This window comes from Solanum dulcamara, chromosome 11, assembly GCF_947179165.1.
Source record: "Solanum dulcamara chromosome 11, daSolDulc1.2, whole genome shotgun sequence".
NCBI lineage: Eukaryota > Viridiplantae > Streptophyta > Magnoliopsida > Solanales > Solanaceae > Solanum > Solanum dulcamara.
In genome coordinates, this window is record NC_077247.1 from 52,688,503 (window position 1) to 52,708,171 (window position 19,669).

At 32.7% G+C, this 19,669-nt stretch overlaps 3 protein-coding genes across 3 annotated transcripts; all 3 read left to right on the forward strand.

Moving 5' to 3' along the window:
* The first annotated feature begins 2,310 nt into the window (after positions 1 to 2,310).
* On the forward strand, positions 2,311 to 3,071 carry LOC129872254 (uncharacterized). The gene has a single exon (XM_055947172.1). The coding sequence runs from the start codon at positions 2,499 to 2,501 to the stop codon at positions 2,877 to 2,879; it is 381 nt and encodes a 126-aa protein (XP_055803147.1). The 5' UTR covers positions 2,311 to 2,498; the 3' UTR covers positions 2,880 to 3,071.
* A 3,971-nt stretch (positions 3,072 to 7,042) lies between these two features.
* Positions 7,043 to 9,740, forward strand: LOC129872252 (uncharacterized). Its single transcript, XM_055947171.1, has 4 exons — positions 7,043 to 7,839; positions 8,021 to 8,263; positions 9,144 to 9,274; positions 9,363 to 9,740. Exons 2-4 carry the CDS (start codon positions 8,039 to 8,041, stop codon positions 9,499 to 9,501), a joined length of 495 nt encoding a protein of 164 aa, XP_055803146.1. The 5' UTR covers positions 7,043 to 7,839; positions 8,021 to 8,038; the 3' UTR covers positions 9,502 to 9,740.
* Positions 9,741 to 12,024: 2,284 nt separating this feature from the next.
* LOC129874925 (probable prolyl 4-hydroxylase 10) lies at positions 12,025 to 15,801 on the forward strand. Its single transcript, XM_055950315.1, has 8 exons — positions 12,025 to 12,480; positions 12,597 to 12,684; positions 13,172 to 13,269; positions 13,399 to 13,496; positions 14,612 to 14,741; positions 14,823 to 15,010; positions 15,220 to 15,306; positions 15,547 to 15,801. The coding sequence occupies exons 1-7, from the start codon at positions 12,290 to 12,292 to the stop codon at positions 15,291 to 15,293; spliced, it is 867 nt and encodes a 288-aa protein (XP_055806290.1). The 5' UTR covers positions 12,025 to 12,289; the 3' UTR covers positions 15,294 to 15,306; positions 15,547 to 15,801.
* The last annotated feature ends 3,868 nt before the right edge of the window (positions 15,802 to 19,669 follow it).

Here is a 19,669-nt window from a genome sequence, read left to right on the forward strand (position 1 = left end):
TGACACCATTATATTTTTATTAAATTTTACTAATTAATAGATTACTATTTTTCAAAAAATTTATACATTAATTTTGATGTTATATAGTGTTATTTTCAAGAATTGTTTTAATAAAATTATTACTAATTAATGTAGCAATTATATTCGGAAAAAAATTCTTTCAGATGATTTTTGAACTATGCAATATTTAGAGATTAATTGCAATATATTCATTGTTGTTTTTGTTCTCAGACATTTTAAATGTTTGCCACCATTATATTTTTATTAAATTTTACTAATTAATAGAGTACTATTTTTCTAAAAAATTTATATATTAATTTTGATGTTATATAGTGTTGTTTTCAAGAATTATTTTAATAAAATTATTACTGATTAATGTAGCAATTATATTTGGAAAAAAAAATCTTTCAGATGATTTTTGAACTTTATCATTTGTGTGTTGTCCTAAATTTGCGAAATATATTTACAATTCATTAATAATTGGCCAAATTTATCATGTTAAAAAATAAACTGAATTTGTTCTTATTAGTTAATTATAACATAAGTTTTTAGTATTTGTGTCTTTCTACGAGGAAAATGATATAATTTACTATTGCATTGTGCTAATTAATTCGTATAAATCCTTAAACTCTTTGGAAAAGTAGTTCATATGTGAACATTAATTTTCTCAATTATTATTTTTTATTTTTCTTAATTAATCATCATCCCTCTGAGAACAATCACTTCTCATTCACACAACAATCATAAAAGGAACATCATAAGGTCTCGTACAAAATTATACCTCTCGCACCGTCTCTCACACCTTTATCTTTATGTTTATCGGGAAAATAGCGCAGTTAAATTAATTATGAAGTCAAAAATATGCACCTCAATTCAATTTATTAAATTAATGTATTAACGGTTAAATATATTCATAAATGAGCTATGCAAAATGATAAGAAAGCTCCACTCGAGCCCAAAATTATCGTGCGCGCACAATAATAATATTTCACGCGGAAAATATTATTTGTTGTGTCAACTAACATTACTCTGCCGTTGACACGGCCTAGTACAAATAAATTTGATTGGTCAAGCATAGCTCAATTCAACTAATTAAATCAATGTATCAACGGTTAAATGAGTTCATAAATGAGCTATGTAAAATGATAAGAAAGCTCCATTTAAGCCCGAAATTACTATGTGCGCACAATAACAATATTCCACGCCAAAAATATCGTTAATTGTATTAACTAACATTACTCTGTCGTTGACACGGCCTAATTTAAATAAATTTGACATTTATGTGCTTTTGTCCTTTTGCTCTATTATGAGACATGAATCCTTTTTTTGACTCCGGATCACGAATATTGATTTCTTTCCCAATGACAATCACCTCGTGATCCCAGTAATGAGCCAAGGTTGAGATTATTGGTCAGTCTCTGAACTAAGCACTCTATTAATGAGACCTTCATGAGTCTTTGTTGTCTCTGCCATATACCCCGTGTCACTGCTAAAAGTTGGATCAAAATTGAGGGCCTTAACCGATGGATATGGTTGTTTTTAAAGAAAAATCGACACCAAATCGACTGATATGATCAATTTAAAAAAATATACATAAAAATATAGTTATTTAAAATTGAACCTAAGTATTTTTTGTGATTTTGGACAATTCTTTCACTCGACTACATATGTTCTTTGATGAAATATTTCAATCGTTTTTATTTATATTCTTCAACTGCAATTTTGCATATCAAAAATCGATTCTATTTGTCAATTTTTGTAAAAATCGAAGGATTGTGTCTATTTTTTTAAAAACTAATATAATTTTTGCGCGAACCCCTCCCCCCTACACATTTATCGATTTTCTACTAAAAAAATAGTTTTTAAAAAATCAACAAATATGATCGATTTTCCCTTTTTTTCCACCCACCATGTTCGTCAGATTTTGTACGGGGACTTTTCATAATTTTAATAGTGTGTTCACCTAGCTATTTTGCCACATATACAGGATATTTTTCTACGATTCCATAGTGGAAATTAGTGAGTCACTCTGATGGTTAAGTATTGTTTCATAATGTATTATATTATGTTGTATTACATCATATAATATTATTTTAATAAATATAATGTGTGAATAAATTATATCGTATTCTATCATTATATAATGTCAGACATCATAAATTTAAATGATAAACTTATAATAAAAATAAAGTATGTAATAGAACTAATATAAAAATATATGATAAAAATAAAATAAATAATATAATTTAATTATTAATTAAAATAAATATTATATTTAAACTAGTTGTCTAGAAACATTTTTAACCTTAACGCAATTTCTGAACAGAAAGAAAGGAAAACTCGTTCTTGCCGCCTAGAGTCTAGATAATCAGACTTTTCAACTCCTCACCAAATTCACGGAGACGCGGTTTCGACACTTACGCAAACCCAGTTCATCTTCCCCAATTTCCCCCTTCATAAAACCCCCTTTCCTCAATCGAACCCCTTCACCGTCAAATATGGCATCAATCTACAGTTGTAAAGAATGTGGTACAAACTTCAATCTCCATACCAACTACCTTTACCCACCGGATTTTTACTTCGAAGCAGGCAACAAAGGTACTTCATCTTTTTCCGCTGTTGATTCATCCAAATTCAAGTTCGAGAAAGAAGATAAAATTAGACCCTTTTTCGAGACCCTCGATTATTGGGGAATCCAGAGGAAAAGGACCAAGATGATGTGTATGAATTGTGGGAAGCTTGTGGGCTATGTATATGATGATGGGCCACCCATGACTGATAGTCCGGGTCAGTTTCATTTTGGACCTAGTCAGGTTATTCCTAGAGCTGCAAGGTATAGGATAAAGAACAAAGCTTTGAAGGTTACTTCTGAGACTTGACATGTTATTCTATTTTTTTTTAAAAAATAATTTTGGCTAATTTTGAGATGTTGAGGTTTGTATATGGATTTACGAGATGTATGATATTTGTGCATATGAAATTTTGATTTTTTACGTTTTGTTGGTTTTGTGACTAGTTTCATTTCTTGTAAATATTCATTCTGGATGAATAAAAAGACTCACCTTTTTTGACTTTCTTTACAATAGTTTTTAGCAGCTGAAATTTAAGTTCCGTTTGAAAAGAAGGATGAAAGTTAGGGATCATTTTTTTGTTTTGTATGCTGGAATCAGAATTTCAAACGATTGTTGCGAGAAACTTTTTGAATTAGTGTGCTTTAAATGCTTTGAACTGTTGCTTGTGTTTTGCTAGGATAAGAAGTCTGAATAGCACTAGCATTTTGTTTTGCTAATGAGTAATTTGTGACTACTGTTGGTCTTTTAGCGTTTTGTGACTACTGTTGGTCTTTTAGCGTTTTAATATTAATATTTAGTATATTAATTTGCTTATTTTGGAGTTTAAGAGTATTTGCAAGTTAGTTACTGCCCGTTGGTGGACAACCGTTGCTGCCATTATGTGATTAGGCATTATATGCCTTTTGTTTACTGCCATTCTTGTGGAACATTTCATTGGTGACTTTACTCCAATGCGTTTTTGGTTACTGACTAACGTGGTCAGCAATGGCCATTACTCCATTATCACACTAGTTATTCCTCCATTATACCTTGTAACCTCTAGGCCATTTATGTTCTCTATTTATTTCACCATTATCTTCCTATTCATTGCTAGGAAGACTTCCTCACCTATAAATAGAGTGCATAAGAGTTAGTCAAAAAGATAGTTCTTATTAGTTGAAGGGAGGTGCTCTTTTCGTGGAGCTTTAGACTCAACTCTTGTCCAGAGTTTGTTGAGTTACATTTTGTGATAAGACTGTTGTATCCTGGAGGGGACAAGTCAAGAGGACTAATGCTGGACCGGTGAAAAGATTTGCTGCAGTGGGCTTGAATTTCTTTAAAGAGAGCGAGATATCCGCGCTTCAGCCTGAAGATTTTATTTTCTTCATTTTGTTTTTTTTTCAATTGTAATTTGTAATCTTGTAATTTCACTAACAACAACTACCTGTAGATAACCTTAGTCTTTGTACTGAAAATGCTAGTAAAAACTAATTTTGAGGCTATCCTTAGTACGATTTTGGCATCTCTGATTATTGCAGCGATTTTCTTCATTGGAGAAAAGAGGCACAACCAATGATTGTCCTGTTTATTTTAGTTTTTTCCTTGAAAGAACGAGGTCCATACAGTAGTCGATGGAATTCCGTGTCAAATAGCCATGCATAAGTTTTTGCTCGGTAGCTTTTCCTTGTCTTTCAATGATATGACACTTGTCCATTCTCATCAGCAGTATCTTTCCTGGTGAGACCTCCTTCCCTGCGAGAACCTCTGGCACTGATATGTTGATTTTGCTTTCAAAAAACTAACTGTGGTCATTTAATCCTTATTGTTGTTGTTGGCATTCAGGGTCTTTATGACTTGAAAGATGTTTATCCGTGATCTCCTTATTGAGGTCACACATGAATTTACATATATATGTTTACATGGTATGCTATTTTATGGTCTTATTCTAGATAATTTTTTTGAGAATGAGGTCTTATTCTAGATTTTCTGCTTGTGATTCCTCTTATTCAGAATGTTACCCTACTTAGCTAATATATAGAGGATATTTGATGATCCATTTTCTGATCGTCCACTTATTATAGTAGTGTTAGTAGGAATAAAAAAGTGTGGTCTGGTTTTATAAGTTATTGTTTATTTTGACAGAACAAGACCGCTGCAACCTTTTGGTGTAATATTAGCTTTATGAGCATTTTCTAGTATAGGGAACTGTAGATTACCCTTTCCTTCAGAGCTATGTCCACCGGAGAAGGAGAAACAAATTATTTTTGCGAAAAGATTTGTGTGCTATTGGAAAATATAGAGCACTTTTAGTGTTAGAGAACCTAAATTATTAAATATTTGATTGGGTTGGATCTGATAGAGCAATATACATAGTGATGATTCATATAGCTTACCCAATTAGATTGGATTGAGGAGTAGTTGTTGTCGTTATTTTGACTGTTGGCCTTGCAAAATTCTTAGTCATCTTATCTGGATTTCTGCTGGAAGATGCATTTATAAGCCAACTGATGGAGGTTAAAGATCTGTAATATAGTTTTGCTTGCCCTTAATTTATAGATGAAGGTTTGCCTCGTAGTCTGTTAATTAGGTGCTGAGGAGTTGGTTCTTCCTTTCACAGGCGGGAAATCTTTTAATATATTTATCTTGATAATGAACATCAAAGTTCAATCATGTGCTGTTGGGTACGTTTGTGCTGAGAAAAGAAACATTCCATCAGCCAATTCCCAGAACAATCATGAATCTTTTCCGAGATAGAAAATTGGGGAGTTGGGCAGGAAGTAAGATAAAAATTCTAGCAAGGTTGATCTTAGTAGTTGTAACTTAATGAGATCCTGATGCAGACATGTAGTGAGATAATAAGTTGTCATGATCATGCCTGGAAAAGATTCATGTTGAAGTTATGTTTCCTTTTTAATGTATGTATATATCTCGCAGGCTATGTTAAAGTTTCTTGATCAAAGGGATTGTGCCTATTGACCACTTGACCACTGCTACATTCATAAATTTCTGCCATCAGTATCATTCGTGGTAATGAGATGGTTGTTCATTGTTACTTTGCAAAGGAAACATGTAGTAAGACACAAAAGAGAACAGCATAATGGTGGTTATATCGTCTAGTTAATTGGTGACCAAACTGCTGAACTAAGGATAGTGATGTCTGTTCTATTAGTAAATTGAGCTAGTGATTTAGAGGTTTGGATCAATAGCATACTCTTCTGACATTTACTCTTAAGATTTCTTAATAGTTTGCCAGGATCATGTTTGAAGGGCTTTAGCTCAATTATAGCTTCTCTAGTATGGCTCTCTGGTTAATCCATGTTATCGGCCGACTCTTTTAAACATCACACCTGTTAATCCTCCAGTATCTGGGGATCCAACATAATTTCCAATATTCTAAAATCTTACACACACCTCTGTGCTTGTGTCTACCAGTTGAATTGTCCATCTGATTTTTGTTTCTGCATATGCTGGAGACTCAACCTTGTCTTATTGTAAGGTCTGAGAATTTTGTTTGAACAATAGCTAGTAACCAAAACCTTTTGAGTTTCCAAATTCTGTTTTTGGAAAATTCAAACAAAATTTTGAGTTTCCAATATTGTGGAATGGTAAGTGTGGAGAAGCTAAAAAACCAGAGACAGAAGTTCTCGAAGATATTCTAAATCCAACAAGAATCCTATTGGAAAATAGTCCACTTGGAACTCTGAAAATGAAGCAGAGTGAAGTTGATTTTGTGGCTGATGGAACAAAGTTAAAAGGAAGATAGCTGCACCGCCTCCACTACCATCACCACAAGCGTTGAGGTTTTCTCCTAGCAGGAAATTATCAGTTGATCAGATGGCTGCGGCAAGCCTGACCAATAAGCAGAATGCTAAAATATTGGAAGCAGAAGCCCAAGACTGCGGAAGAACACTTCCTTGGTGCCATTTAAGGCTGCAAGTTCGAAATCAGATCTGACAATCTCTCTGTGAGGTTTTATATCGATTTCACTAAGACGGCATTAGAACTTGCAAATTAGTAAACTTTGATAGATGAATCATTGTACATTCACCTTGATGACGACTATAACAAAAACGATCTGATTCTTTTCAGGAGGTTGATTATTTAAGGGTCTTTTGTCCTGCTTATCATTTGCTTAACACGTACCAGCTTGGAATTGCTTCGCCCCTATCAAGGACTCATCTTCATTCTTGTACTGATTGCTGTAATTGTTTTTTTCTTTCTCAATTTAAAATTAGGCAATTAAAAATTGTGACTAGTGAGGAAGTAGGAGAAAGTCAAATTGATCCAGTGGGTCAATTATTATAGTTTGAGGGACGATCCAATACTACTATTAATACAACAACATACCCAGTGTAATTCACAAGTGGGTTTAAGGAGGATGGTGTATATGCAACTTTATTCCTATCTTGTGAAGGTAGAGATATTGCTTATGAGAGACCATCGACTCATTAGTGAATGTTTATTAGTGTTCTATCTATATCTGCCCCATAGCAAAAGCAATCTACGTTGCATTATTTTAAGTGTGCGCTCTATTGGCTGATTGAAATGATAAAATATGTGGGTGGGACTATACCTTGTTATTTTCTCTCTCTTGAATATTTAATGAAGCTGGAAGAAGAGACGCTTAAGCTACTCTTTGCTAAAATCAACTATGACTGTGATCTTTTTTGTTATGGGATTATTTCAATTAAACACCACATAAATCAGAATGCTTGTGGTGTTTATTTCTCTGATTTCGCTTCAATCACTGCTCAAGATTGTTTTTGGTATTTCTGGCAAGATGTGCTGGCAAAGAAAATTAGACTTACTGTGAGAGGATAAGATAAGATGTTTAAATATTTACATTCAAATAAAAGAAAATAATCTTATAAAGACCTCTTGTGTTCCGTCAAATCCGAAGTAGTGCATATTGTCAAAAGTGTCCATTCAATATCATTTTTAGTATTGCACTTGCGATGGAAACTATGTTGCTTTTTAGAAGAAATTTGCAGCATGATACACAAAAGGACAGAGAATGGTGGTGGTTAACTGTTAACACCCCACCAAATTGCTGACATAAGGATAATGACAGGCCATTTTCTTAGTTAATTAAGCAAGTGGCTTGACTTAAAGGTATTCTATCAGGATCATATTCTATTGTCATTTATCGTAAATATATATCCGCAAGTTTGCCATAATCAAGCTTAAAGACTCCTTCAAAGTTTTCAAAAGCGTCTAGATCAAGTATCAGCAATTTCTGCAACATATATTTCTCTGCTATTTGCCAACTCTATTGTACATCAAACCTGTAAGTCCTCCAACATCTGGTCCCAAAATTGTGATTCTATCTTGATTTTTGTTTGTTGGTAAGGTGAACTGGACGGACCAATTAGTCTAAAAATCCGTTCCTATTGAGAGGTCTCAACTTACTGTGTCATTTTGTGGTGACTGTAATACATATACTCTTCATCATATCATAATCTGGAAAGCTCAAAGCTATTGAAATCATGAAGCAAAGGGAAGGTAAAAGGGTAGCTGATGGAAAGAAGTCTAACAAGATCGCTCCACCACCTCCACCACCAGCATCGAGGTTTCTTAGCACGAAACTGACAACACCAAGCCTGACCAAACAGGAGATCGCTAAGTATTGGAAGCAGAAGCGCAAGACTGAAGAAGAGCACTTCCTTGATGCCATCAAGGCTGCAGCCAGAATCAGGGCGCGCAATCTCTCGGTAAAGTTTTCATATCAATTTATCACAGTTCTTTTTTATATATAGATGAATCATGTACATACACTTTGTGAACAACTATAGGATCATAGTGCATATTAAATTGCATCCTGATCCATGTCCTGTTTGCCATAAATCTTTTGATAAAGCTAGAAAGTGGGAGACATGTCAAAATCACACAATATGACTCTGCAACTTTTCCTTACTTTGAATAGATAATACTTGAGTGTTCTACTTTCTTTGCGTATTGTCCTACCATTAAGATTCCTTAAAAGTCATATATTCAGCTGAAAGGGCCAATAATAATAGTTAATTGATGGACCACTACTATACTTCTTTGTCCATAAGCAAAAAGGCTTATTACGTACGTTGCATTATTATATATACATGGTCCCAGTAGTTCCCTATACAACATAGAATGATGAAAAAAATGTTTAGGATGAATTCCATTGTTATTTTCTGGCTCATTATGAATATAAAATAAGTTAAAAGAGATTCATAAGCTGCACTTCGTGAAAAATATAGCCAATGACTGTGACCTCGCTTTCTGTTCCCTAATTTTTCTTCTTTGTCCCAATCATTGCACTAATTTTATAGAAACTGTGAAGATGGATTTGGAACTTATACTATTAAAGAGTAGCTTTTGATAGCAGGTCGACTGAAAACTCTGTATCTTGCTCTGTCACCTGCTACTGGCAACTAATGTACAAATAGAGTCCATCTTCTGATCGATCGAGGGAAATACTTATTTTATTCGGGATACCTTGTGATGTTTGATTGTGAGAAAACATAGACAAAATGAATTAATCGTGTCCTAATTAATAATCGATTTAGAGTCCATTTTTTCGAATTAACTTGCTTACACATTGTCTGTTGTGTTAAGGCGGAGGAGTACAATCACTTTTTGTATTCCTTGAAGGTGGATGATGACAACATGGAGAACGAAATGGTACCTAAGAACATCTCCGAAATCAATGAGAACATGAAGGAGAAGAGAGTTGGTATAAAGGACTGGTAAGTGAGACGTAACTATGTAGTTATGATAAAATCAGATTCAGCACTCGATGCTTATCAGGTCCGCTCACATATTTGAGACTTGCAGGTGGACGAAGAGCAAATATGCATATCTAAACCAGCCTGCTTTGAAGTCCATGGAACGCCATGGTTCCACTTATATTCCGCAACTATATTGCTACAAGGCTCCACCTCCACCAGTTACAAGCACTTTTGGGATCTTCTAGGCAATTCATCATGCCGTTCACGCACAGTCATATTTCATCTGTGTATGTATTGTGCTTGTCTATATATCATTGTTTGTTTTAAGTGTGTGATCCTCAAAGGGAGTGTCATAAATATGATCATTGAAATTATTGTATATGGGGTTGTGAACTAGTCTGCTGCACTAGTGGTGGAAACTGCTGTCAATAAATAATGGTTTTATTATTGGTGCTGCTCCATCTATTTCAGCTTTCAATTCATCCAGTTTTTGCAGAACAATTCATTAGAGCACTATCATGATCTAGTGTCCATTAGCAAATATCATCTTGAGTACCATCAAGATTGTGATGAGATGGATAAGATTCTGATGAGATCATTTTCAATTAAGAATCTCGGATTTGCACGTGAGGAATAAAAAAAAATTCTGATAAAGACGAACGACGCATCGCGAATCCGATTTTTCGAGGAATCATGAGTAAAAGCCATATATTATTATTTTGGTGATAATTTAATCAGTAGCTTCTAGGGTATCGGATGCGGGAACCTAATAACAAATTATTTACACTGATCTATAGTTATTTATTTTAGTCCGTCAGTCAATTAAATCCAGCTTGGGACCTATTTTTGAATCATACTTTTCAAACTAGTTAGGCTGAGGATGGTAGTTGAGAGTAGAAATTTTGCAAAATAATTACTGTACACAAGATTTGATAAAAGAAAATTGGGTTTACCTTTACTTATTACTCCGTACTACTTTAAGTTTGGTATGCAGTTTTAGCTAATGATGCCTACTTGCTTTCTAATACTTCTCCGTCACGAATTATCTATAGTATTTCTTTTTTTACGCGTCTTCATTTCAAATTACTTGTCGTATTTTTTTATTACACGTATCTCTCTTTATTGAATTACTCTATTTTTGTCATCACTTCATAATTATCTTGTTTATTGTCTTCAAAGTAATTATTATTAAAGATAAAATAAAAAAATAATAATTAATTTTATCTTAAATTTTTAAAATACATAAAAGGCAACCCGATGCACTAAGGTTCCCGCTATGCGCAGGGTCCGGAGACTAGCTCAATTACATCTTACCTCCTAGTTTCGACGTAATAATGTTGACTTTAAGTAAGGAATAATAATCATTTAAAAGAAATCACTATTCATGAAAAAAGACGTACTGTTATGTCGTTAAACGTATAAATTAATTAATTAATTAATTAATGCACGATATTTCCACTATGTTCAGCCAGTCTTTCTTTGACAACTGTAAATTAATTAGCTCTGAGTTCTTTCCAACCAAATACTCCATTCGTTCCATTTTAATTATCGTTTTAGCTCTTTTCGTGTGTTATTAAAAAAAAAATAGAAAATATAACTTACTAAATTATTTTTATTTAACAATCATAAAACTATTTTTTCCTCTTAAATATTGTACACTTCTTTATGTTAAAAAGATATATAAAAACAATTATCAATTTAATTTAATTTTAAATTTCTAAAGTGAGAATTATTATAAGATAGGTCTTTTGAGCTAAAACGATGGTCAAAATTGAAGCCCTGAGTATGAAGAAAATCTTGTTGAAAGCGTCACCCCCAAATAGACTATACAGTGTACGATCGAATTTAATCGGAATTCCACTTCAAACACCGAATGAAAAAACAAAAAAAAACTATATGATAAAAAAGAGTGGATATCTACAGACAAAGATATACGTACAAAACACAATCACCCCACATAAATGAATAAAATATTCAGGTTTACAAAAACAAAGTATTAAGAATAAAAGAAGCAAAATTAATACTGTACTGTTTGTTAGCCGATCATGATGTGTTTGAGTAAATATACCTTCAAAAGATGGTAAGAAAACATGGAATGTTACTATCATAGATTGTGGTGCAGTGGTGAAACTATTTTATTCTTAATTAGAGGTCTCGAGTTCGAGCCCTGAATATAAAGAAAATCTTGATGAGAGCGCCACTTCCAAATAAACCATATAGTACGCGATTCAGATTTAGTTGGAACTTCAATGTGGACAATTCGAACATCAGATAAAAAAAACATGGAATGGTTCCCCACATGGTTAAGCAAAAAGTTTTATGCCAATTAGCCATCTAATTGAGTTTCATGAACTAAAAAGTTTTGAAGTTTTTAAAAATAAATTGTGGTGCAACTAACTAGCATAGTAGGATATTGGAAATGTAGTGGTATACCATCTAAAGAAACATTTTGGTGAGGTTTGATAAAATATGACTTATTTTCATTTGATATAATTAAATGTCGGATTGAAGTTGTTGACATAGTCTCTTATAGAAATCTAGTGTAAGACTATATAAAATAATTAGGAGTGTTTATAGGTTGATTTGAATCGATTATTGATCAAATTCAAATTAAAATTGATTTAATCATTTTTTCAATTATTAAAATTACACCAAACATATATAATAAGTATATATCTAGCAATTTGGTTTTTATCAATTTTTTAATTAAACGATAAATATATATATCTACAAATATTGGGTAGTTTTTTTTTGTAAAGTATAAAGGTCAACTTTACCATCATAAAAATCCAATGTTTCAATTACGCGTAGTAAGTAGTAACGCATCCATCTGTCAAAACATTAAAAATAAAAAGAAAAACAAACAATTGAATTTGTATTTCATTAGTCAAAATTTTAAAACCCACAGTTTCCTTTTCTTTCCCAGAAAACAGCCAGAGCTGTGATCCCAAGTCGCATTAGAGTCTTGTTCAGATCTTCAAAAATTCAAGATTTTGCAAATTCAATTCTGGGGTTTTCTTGATTTGAGTAACAATGGCAATTAAAGGGAGGCATTCTCGAATTGGGCCTCGAAAATCGTCGAATTCCACACTAATCTTTGGTATTGTGTTTTCATTTCTGGTTCTCATTCTTCTTGCTTTTCGTATTGTCTCCATTCCTAGCAGTTCAAGGGGTTCTCAGAAAGCACACGATCTCACCTCTATAGCGCACAACACTGTTCAAAGGTAACATTCATTTGTGATTGTTTTGTTTTTCTTTTTCTTGTTTTTTTCTTTTCGCAATTGGTGTTCAAAGGGGTGTGATTAGATTTGAGGGGAATTCTTGTTTTTCTTGTTCATAGACAAGATGATGACGACGACGGAAAAAGAGATCAGTGGGTTGAAGTGATTTCTTTGGAACCAAGAGCCTACGTTTACCATAACTTCTTGGTATCTCTCTTAAAGATTTCATCTCTTACAATTATTAGTACATTGTGTTTATGGCTGCTTCTATTGCTACTAGTTATCTCAGAGCTGAATTTCTTTGTCAGTTTGATGCTTACATCTATGCCTCAGTTTGTGAAAAATAAAAAATGCTCTGCAAGTGCGACTGTTGTTTTACCAAGTTTTAGTTTGTGATTTTTGAGCACATCAAGCTGAATTTGATATCGGAATCTGTTGCTTAGCGTGTGGAAAAAAAAAGTATAACAAAGAAACCTATAGGAGACTAGAGTAGAATTTGATTTGATTTCAATAAAAATTAGGCTCATACGGAAGTTTTCAATGTCGAAATTTCTTTTTCCAACTATGAAAATGATACTGGTGTTGTCATGTAGCAAATCTAGAGCTTGATCTGTTTATTGATACATTTGCTGCTATCCATCGGATTCATTGACCTAAAGAGTAAAGACTCATTTAATTGTTATCTCTTTGGCAGTCCAAGGAGGAATGTGAGTATCTGATTAGTCTTGCCAAGCCTCACATGCAAAAGTCAAGTGTTGTAGATAGTTCTACTGGCAAGAGTATGGACAGCAGGTAAGCATACTATTTTGCATACCCGGGGATTGTCAAGCTAGGTTGTCCTACTGAGGCTTATGGAGATTTAATTGTACTACCATCATTTATTCTCTAATTCTTTTCTCCTGTTATACCCCCCCCTACCAGGGTCCGAACCAGTTCCGGAACATTTCTTGCAAGAGGACGTGATAAGGTGATCAGGAATATTGAGAAAAGGATTGCAGATTTCACCTTCATACCAGTAGGTATGCAGTCCCCCCCTTTTCTTTAAGCAAAGGATGTAACTAAATGAATATGCATCTTATTACTGAAGGATCTATTTCCCCTCTAACTGTTATGGAAATAATAGTCAATTAATAAAGCTTAGGGGTGTCTGAAAATGGTTTTGCCTAGTTCACTGGTTAACTCTTCCTTTTTTGATGAACTCTATTTAATGGTGTTATCTAATGTGCTCTCTCTGTCACTATTTCTTTGGTACTGTTTTTTTGCCGCCCTGACTCCTTTATATTTAGAAACTAAATATTTTTACATTCCCATTTTCCATTGACTTGACTTGTTGTGCCCCATTTTATACGAGACAATGTGTTTGGTCTTACGTTAGTTTGGTATTTTATTCATATTTAGAAATCTGTCAAAGTCTTTTTCTTTTTCTTTTTTAAACCTGTGTCTGGTCAAATTATTCCAAAAAAGATTGGACCTTGAGGGAGTAATACTATTTATCCGTAAGTTAAGGAAATAGGACAGCTTTCTCTGGCATCACCAGTAATAGAAGTATACTGAATACAATTGTCAGGAATTTCATTATGCTAAATTTTGATGTACACCAAGGGGAATGATCATTTAGAGATCCGACAGAAAGAGCCTTATATTTCCTACCAATTAATGTAATTTCGTTTATTAATGATTTCTGGAGCTGTATGCATTGTCCAAGATAAAGTTGGAGGCGTTATTTTTGGTCAGTTGTTGGATGCAGATTTAATATGCATTGAATTGAGGATGGTGGTTGGGGATGAGTATGGATTTAGTTTAATGTCCGAAGTCAAGTTGTAAGTGGCCTATCCTGCTAGTCTAAGTCTACTAATTACTTAGTGACTATTACAAGCATTATTAGTGTCAACCATTACTCTGCTCCCACATTCAGAGATAGAACTTATTCTATGAATCTTTCTGCTCATTAATTTTCTTTTGAAAAGAACCTTAAACGAGATACATCATCTTCATGCTTAACCAGTGTATTTCGTTTTCACGACACTACTAGACTTTCTCTAATTGCCTCTTTCAGTAGTGAACTATGTGACACTTTATCATTATGCAATGCCTTAAACTGCATGTGAATTGATGCATCTGCATCTGTCTACAGAGCATGGCGAAGGTCTTCAAATTCTCCACTACGAAGTGGGGCAAAAGTATGATTCCCACTATGATTACTTTCTTGATGAGTTTAACACTAAAAATGGAGGCCAACGCATTGCGACGGTTTTAATGTACTTGTAAGTGATTTTTCCTCTGCGAGGTTTATACTTAATGTAGTTTCATGGAATCCCTTAGTTGATTCTCTTGGTGCACTGCAGGTCAGATGTTGAAGAAGGGGGTGAAACAGTATTCCCAGCTGCAAAGGGAAATTATAGTGCAGTCCCTTGGTGGAATGAACTATCTGAATGTGGAAAAGGTGGACTCTCTGTAAAACCAAAGATGGGTGATGCGCTGCTTTTCTGGAGCATGAAGCCTGATGCAACTCTAGATCCATCAAGTTTGCATGGTGAGTAATCTGCATACAAGCAGATACGTATAATGGGTATCATGGGTGATGAAGCCTGATGCAACACTGAGAAGTTGATTATTGCATACTGACATCCATCTTCTAGATCACTAACAGTTTTAATTGCTATACTGTATTCTGGATTAATGAGCATGGTTATTCAGTTGTTTGATTGATGACTAAGTAGAATTGTGTATATCTTGTTTTAGGTGGGTGCCCTGTGATTAAAGGTAACAAATGGTCGTCTACAAAATGGATGCGCGTCCATGAATACAAGGCTTAACCTACTGCTAGAGGTAAACATTTTCCCTGGGTGGTATTAAATACACATAAAATATGTGCATCCTCTGCTGCTTTTACAACCTTTAAATTTAGTGGGAGCTCTGGCATTTATTAAGTTGTTTATCCAGTCCTTTTATGTAGTTTACAAGAATCTTGTTGATTATATTCTCAATTTTTTTGCTTATTTATTTGAGTTATTAGTTTGTCTCACCTGTACAAATTGATCCGCCACTTAATAGATATTGGTTGTGCAGGTCTAGTTTTGAGTTTGGATGCAGTCACAGTTGTGCCATTTTGTATCAAAAGGATAATCTTGAATAGAGCCCGCTGCTTTCAACCACCACACATAAACCTTCTGAGTTATATTACAGCTTCAATTTTACTTTGATATAGTGTACTCATTCTCAACATTTTTTCCCTTTCTTTTCTGTAAAGTTGAAGCTTACATAGTTGTATTTTTCATCTGTCGGTTTAATTGGAACAATAAAGATGTGAGAAGCTTCGTTCGATTTATGAGGTGTATCCATGAAGCGCAGCTTAGATAATGAGATGGGAATTATAGCAATTACTCACTTTCCCCTACTCTCTTTGGGGAGTTTTAACTTGTTTCTAGTTGACTACGATAATAATATGGGACAGAGGGAGTATTATCTAGTGCTTTAACAAATTAATGCGTCTAAGTTAGGGGAAATCACCTTAAACATGGACAAATATTGAAAGATAACTATAATATTACTAATTAATCTTTAATAGTTGTAACTGTGTAAGGTCAGAGAGAGTTTGGGGTGCTCGACTTTAGTAATGAGGATCAAACATGTCTGAATGGTGTATCTGGAAAAAGGTGTGATGTCAAATATGAAAAATGGGAGAATTCCTACACAAAAATTGATTAATCAAATAAAATATTGCCTCTATTCTAATTTATATGGCTTACTTTCTTTTTTAGTCGGTTCAAAAAGAATGACACATTTATATATTTAGTAACAATTTAACTTTAAAATATCAATTATATTCTTAATGAAATGATTTCTAGCCACATAAATATGTCTGACTTATTTTAGATCACAAATTTTAAAAGTCTTTTTTTCTTTATTAAACTCAGTATCAAGTCAAACTAATTCACATAAATTGGGACAAACATGTGTTTTCCACTGATTACTTTCAGAAGGAACCTTGTTGATGTATAACTTTATGGTATTTTGTAGTACATTTTACCAAATTGGGAAGAATATCTCAACTTCCCTAAAAATCGTAAGATAGGGCCCTATGAAATTTAAATCTAAGAACTTATATTTGAAATTTAATAGCGCTACTTTGTAAAATGTTGCGCTAAATTTAAAATATACGTTTTCAAATTTTATACTTTAAATTTACAATGTTTCAAGTTTTACAATTGTATTTTTAAAATTTTCGTTCTAGAGTTACCACCAAAGAGTATGAAAGAAGCAAGGAATGTTGTAGCACATATACAATTGAAACAACATTTGCAACCTCTTCTTTCTTTTTCTTCTCATAGGCTTTACTTAGAGAAGGCCCAACACTATCCATAATGTAGAGAAAAAATTGAGCATCCATCACTCAATCGTCATGTGCCCTATCACAGTTTTTGTAAAATTTTTTGTTCAAAAATTAAATCTGGTGTATTGGGTCTGATTAATTTAAATTTGTGTACGAAGAAGGGATAGTGTTCATTGTCAAATAGCTATTCAATTCTCAAAGCTTGAATCAAGACTTCTAATAGTAAATGATTGATGCATTTATCATGCACAGTTTGATTCTAAAGGATAACTAGGGGGATATAGTGTATGCATATTGTATTCCTACCTTGTGACATAAAAAGATCATATCCAATAGATCGTCCAATTAAATTAAATAAAAGAAGATGACATTAATTACAAACTATCTCTGTAAAAAAAAATTACTACTCCATATTATATTTGTAAAAATACGATTATTCCTACTGAAAGGCAATATTGTACGTAGTAATAACAATATTCTAGATTTCTGTAGGCTTGCCTATCTAGACCAATCGTGGTTGGTCAGTTCTGCAAGTTGCAGCAACTACCTGAAAAAGGCAAGATAATAAATAAATAAATATATATATAATGAATTAGTAGCCCTAAATTAATTGAATATAACAAATGCATATAAAAATATAAAGAAAAGAGAAGACATTGGAACATAAATCTATCGAAAGATACTGGTGATTAATAATTCAACTACTCCTTTGACATAATAACTCTTAACTTAACCCAGAGAATTCTTTTACATTCATTTCATCACAAAATAAAATAAAATTGAACACACAATGTCCCCTCATTTTTCAATTTATACCCACTTTTCTCTTATGTCAAATTGGACATGCATGATATAGTATTGAAAGTTGTTTTTGATCTATATATGTAGTATAGTTTTCTGATGAAAGGTATTCAACTCGTTCTATGTTAGCTCTGCCACTGCTCTTGGAAGTTGAGTTGCATTATAGTCACCACTAGCTAGGTGTAAGTTTTGAAATTCCCCATACTCTAAATTTCATCTTATATATTCACAAGCCTACACCATACGAAAAACACACTAGCAATGTATGGTGAAATTTAATGATCATACTATCTCATTAAACGAGCAAAAAAGTCACACCAATATAATCATGCTATCCATAATATACTCCATGAGTATAAAATAATTTAATTTTTTTTTCCTTCTCAGAATTCACCAATAATACGAGTAACAATTCCAAGTTATATATATATAGCTCGTGAACATATGGACAGGACCATGCATTTATGCAGATTTAATTAATATTGAAGGTGGAAATAACTATTGGAGAGCCTTTAAAAAAATTAAGGAAACTCAATTTTAATTCACACATTCTATTTCTAGCTTCCCCACCAAATTCAGGAATATTCTAGGAAATTATGAGCTAGATTACATTTTAGTTTAAATATGACGTACTGATAAGATAAAAATAATTTATACAATCAGATCACTTAAAACATGTAGATATTATTAGATAAATTTATGGTACACATCAGCTATAACATGTATAATATGTTAAATTAGAGTAATAATGTAAAAAATTCATTACACTGTCCATGTATTTATATGATTGATTCTTCACATTTGAATTATTAATACTTTATAAATCTAGACTTAGACCTATGATTGCCATCTACACTATAGCAGTGTTGGTTTTCTCATATTTCCCCCATTTAGTTGATATAAATTCTATAAATTAGAAATCTAGTCGATTAATAATGCAACATACGTATATGAAAAACCTAACATACGGAGGTGAAATTAAGATTTAAACTTTATCTGTTCATAATTTTAAAATGACGATTTAAAGTGATAATAATTGAGTTTAAAATTTTAAATTTATACATATTTAATGAATTTATTAATACAAATACACTATTTGAATAAAATAAACTTTGTTCGACTGAACCTACTAGCTCCGCCTCCATATACTAGATCAAGAGTTACTTTTGCCCTTTTTGGGTTCAAGTATTACTATTATAATTACGTCAAGAAAAGGTTAGAAGGAGTATTCTTTCATTCTTTGGCCATTTTTCATCACCATTACAAGACACTTGAAAATTGTCATCAATAACAAAAAAGGAAGAAATGTATTTTTTTGTTTGTTTGGGTAATAGAAATGTACTTCAATTAGACGTATCGATTTACATTTTGTTTCAATCAGTTAATATATCCATTACCTTTTTTAGCTGAAGAAATAAATACATAAAAAAAGAATAAGAAAAAGGGAGATATTTTGGTTTCTTTATGCTTATAATATTATGTGACATTATATAATATTATTGTTATCACTACACCATTTTATGCCGATGATGGGATCCAAATAGATGACATTGAATGCTAAAAATAAATATATATACATAAAATAAAATAATTAAAAGCTTTAGGGGACAAGGACCATGTCCCTCCTCTCCAAATAAATCTAGAATTTTCAGATCAGTTTCTGCGCATGCAGTTATTGTTTGAAGATTTATTTCTAGATTTGTATATGATTCTTCATATTAATTCATGGTCACTTCACAATTAATTTAATATACTCAAGGAGTCTCTAAGGACAATATTCTATTAATTAATATATGGCTCTTTGGTATAGCAGCCAGTAATAATTAATTCAAGTTGAGTAATTAATGACATTTTACGTGAAAAATCTAGAAAAAGTAGGAAAACCAATTTGTTTGTCTATTGGATTGCTAACAAAATCTTTAGTGAAGTTGAATATTATGTCATGATAGATTCTCCCTAGAAAATACGTAATTACTTGCACAACCAAATCAATTATTTGTAATTTCTAAAATCTTTTCCTATAGTTGCAAATTAATATAGAAGCAGAGCCAGAATTTT

Excerpts from the sequence above, each read along its gene's own strand:
- LOC129872254 (XM_055947172.1), top strand. The coding sequence starts at position 2,499 with ATGGCATCAATCTACAGTTGTAAAGAATGTGGTACAAACTTCAATCTC.
- LOC129872252 (XM_055947171.1), top strand. The coding sequence starts at position 8,039 with ATGAAGCAAAGGGAAGGTAAAAGGGTAGCTGATGGAAAGAAGTCTAAC. Across the intron at positions 8,264-9,143 it reads TCAGGGCGCGCAATCTCTCG|GCGGAGGAGTACAATCACTT; the intron begins GTAAAGTTTTCA and ends TGTTGTGTTAAG. Across the intron at positions 9,275-9,362 it reads AGAGTTGGTATAAAGGACTG|GTGGACGAAGAGCAAATATG; the intron begins GTAAGTGAGACG and ends TGAGACTTGCAG.
- LOC129874925 (XM_055950315.1), top strand. The coding sequence starts at position 12,290 with ATGGCAATTAAAGGGAGGCATTCTCGAATTGGGCCTCGAAAATCGTCG. Across the intron at positions 12,685-13,171 it reads ACGTTTACCATAACTTCTTG|TCCAAGGAGGAATGTGAGTA; the intron begins GTATCTCTCTTA and ends TCTCTTTGGCAG. Across the intron at positions 15,011-15,219 it reads AGATCCATCAAGTTTGCATG|GTGGGTGCCCTGTGATTAAA; the intron begins GTGAGTAATCTG and ends ATCTTGTTTTAG.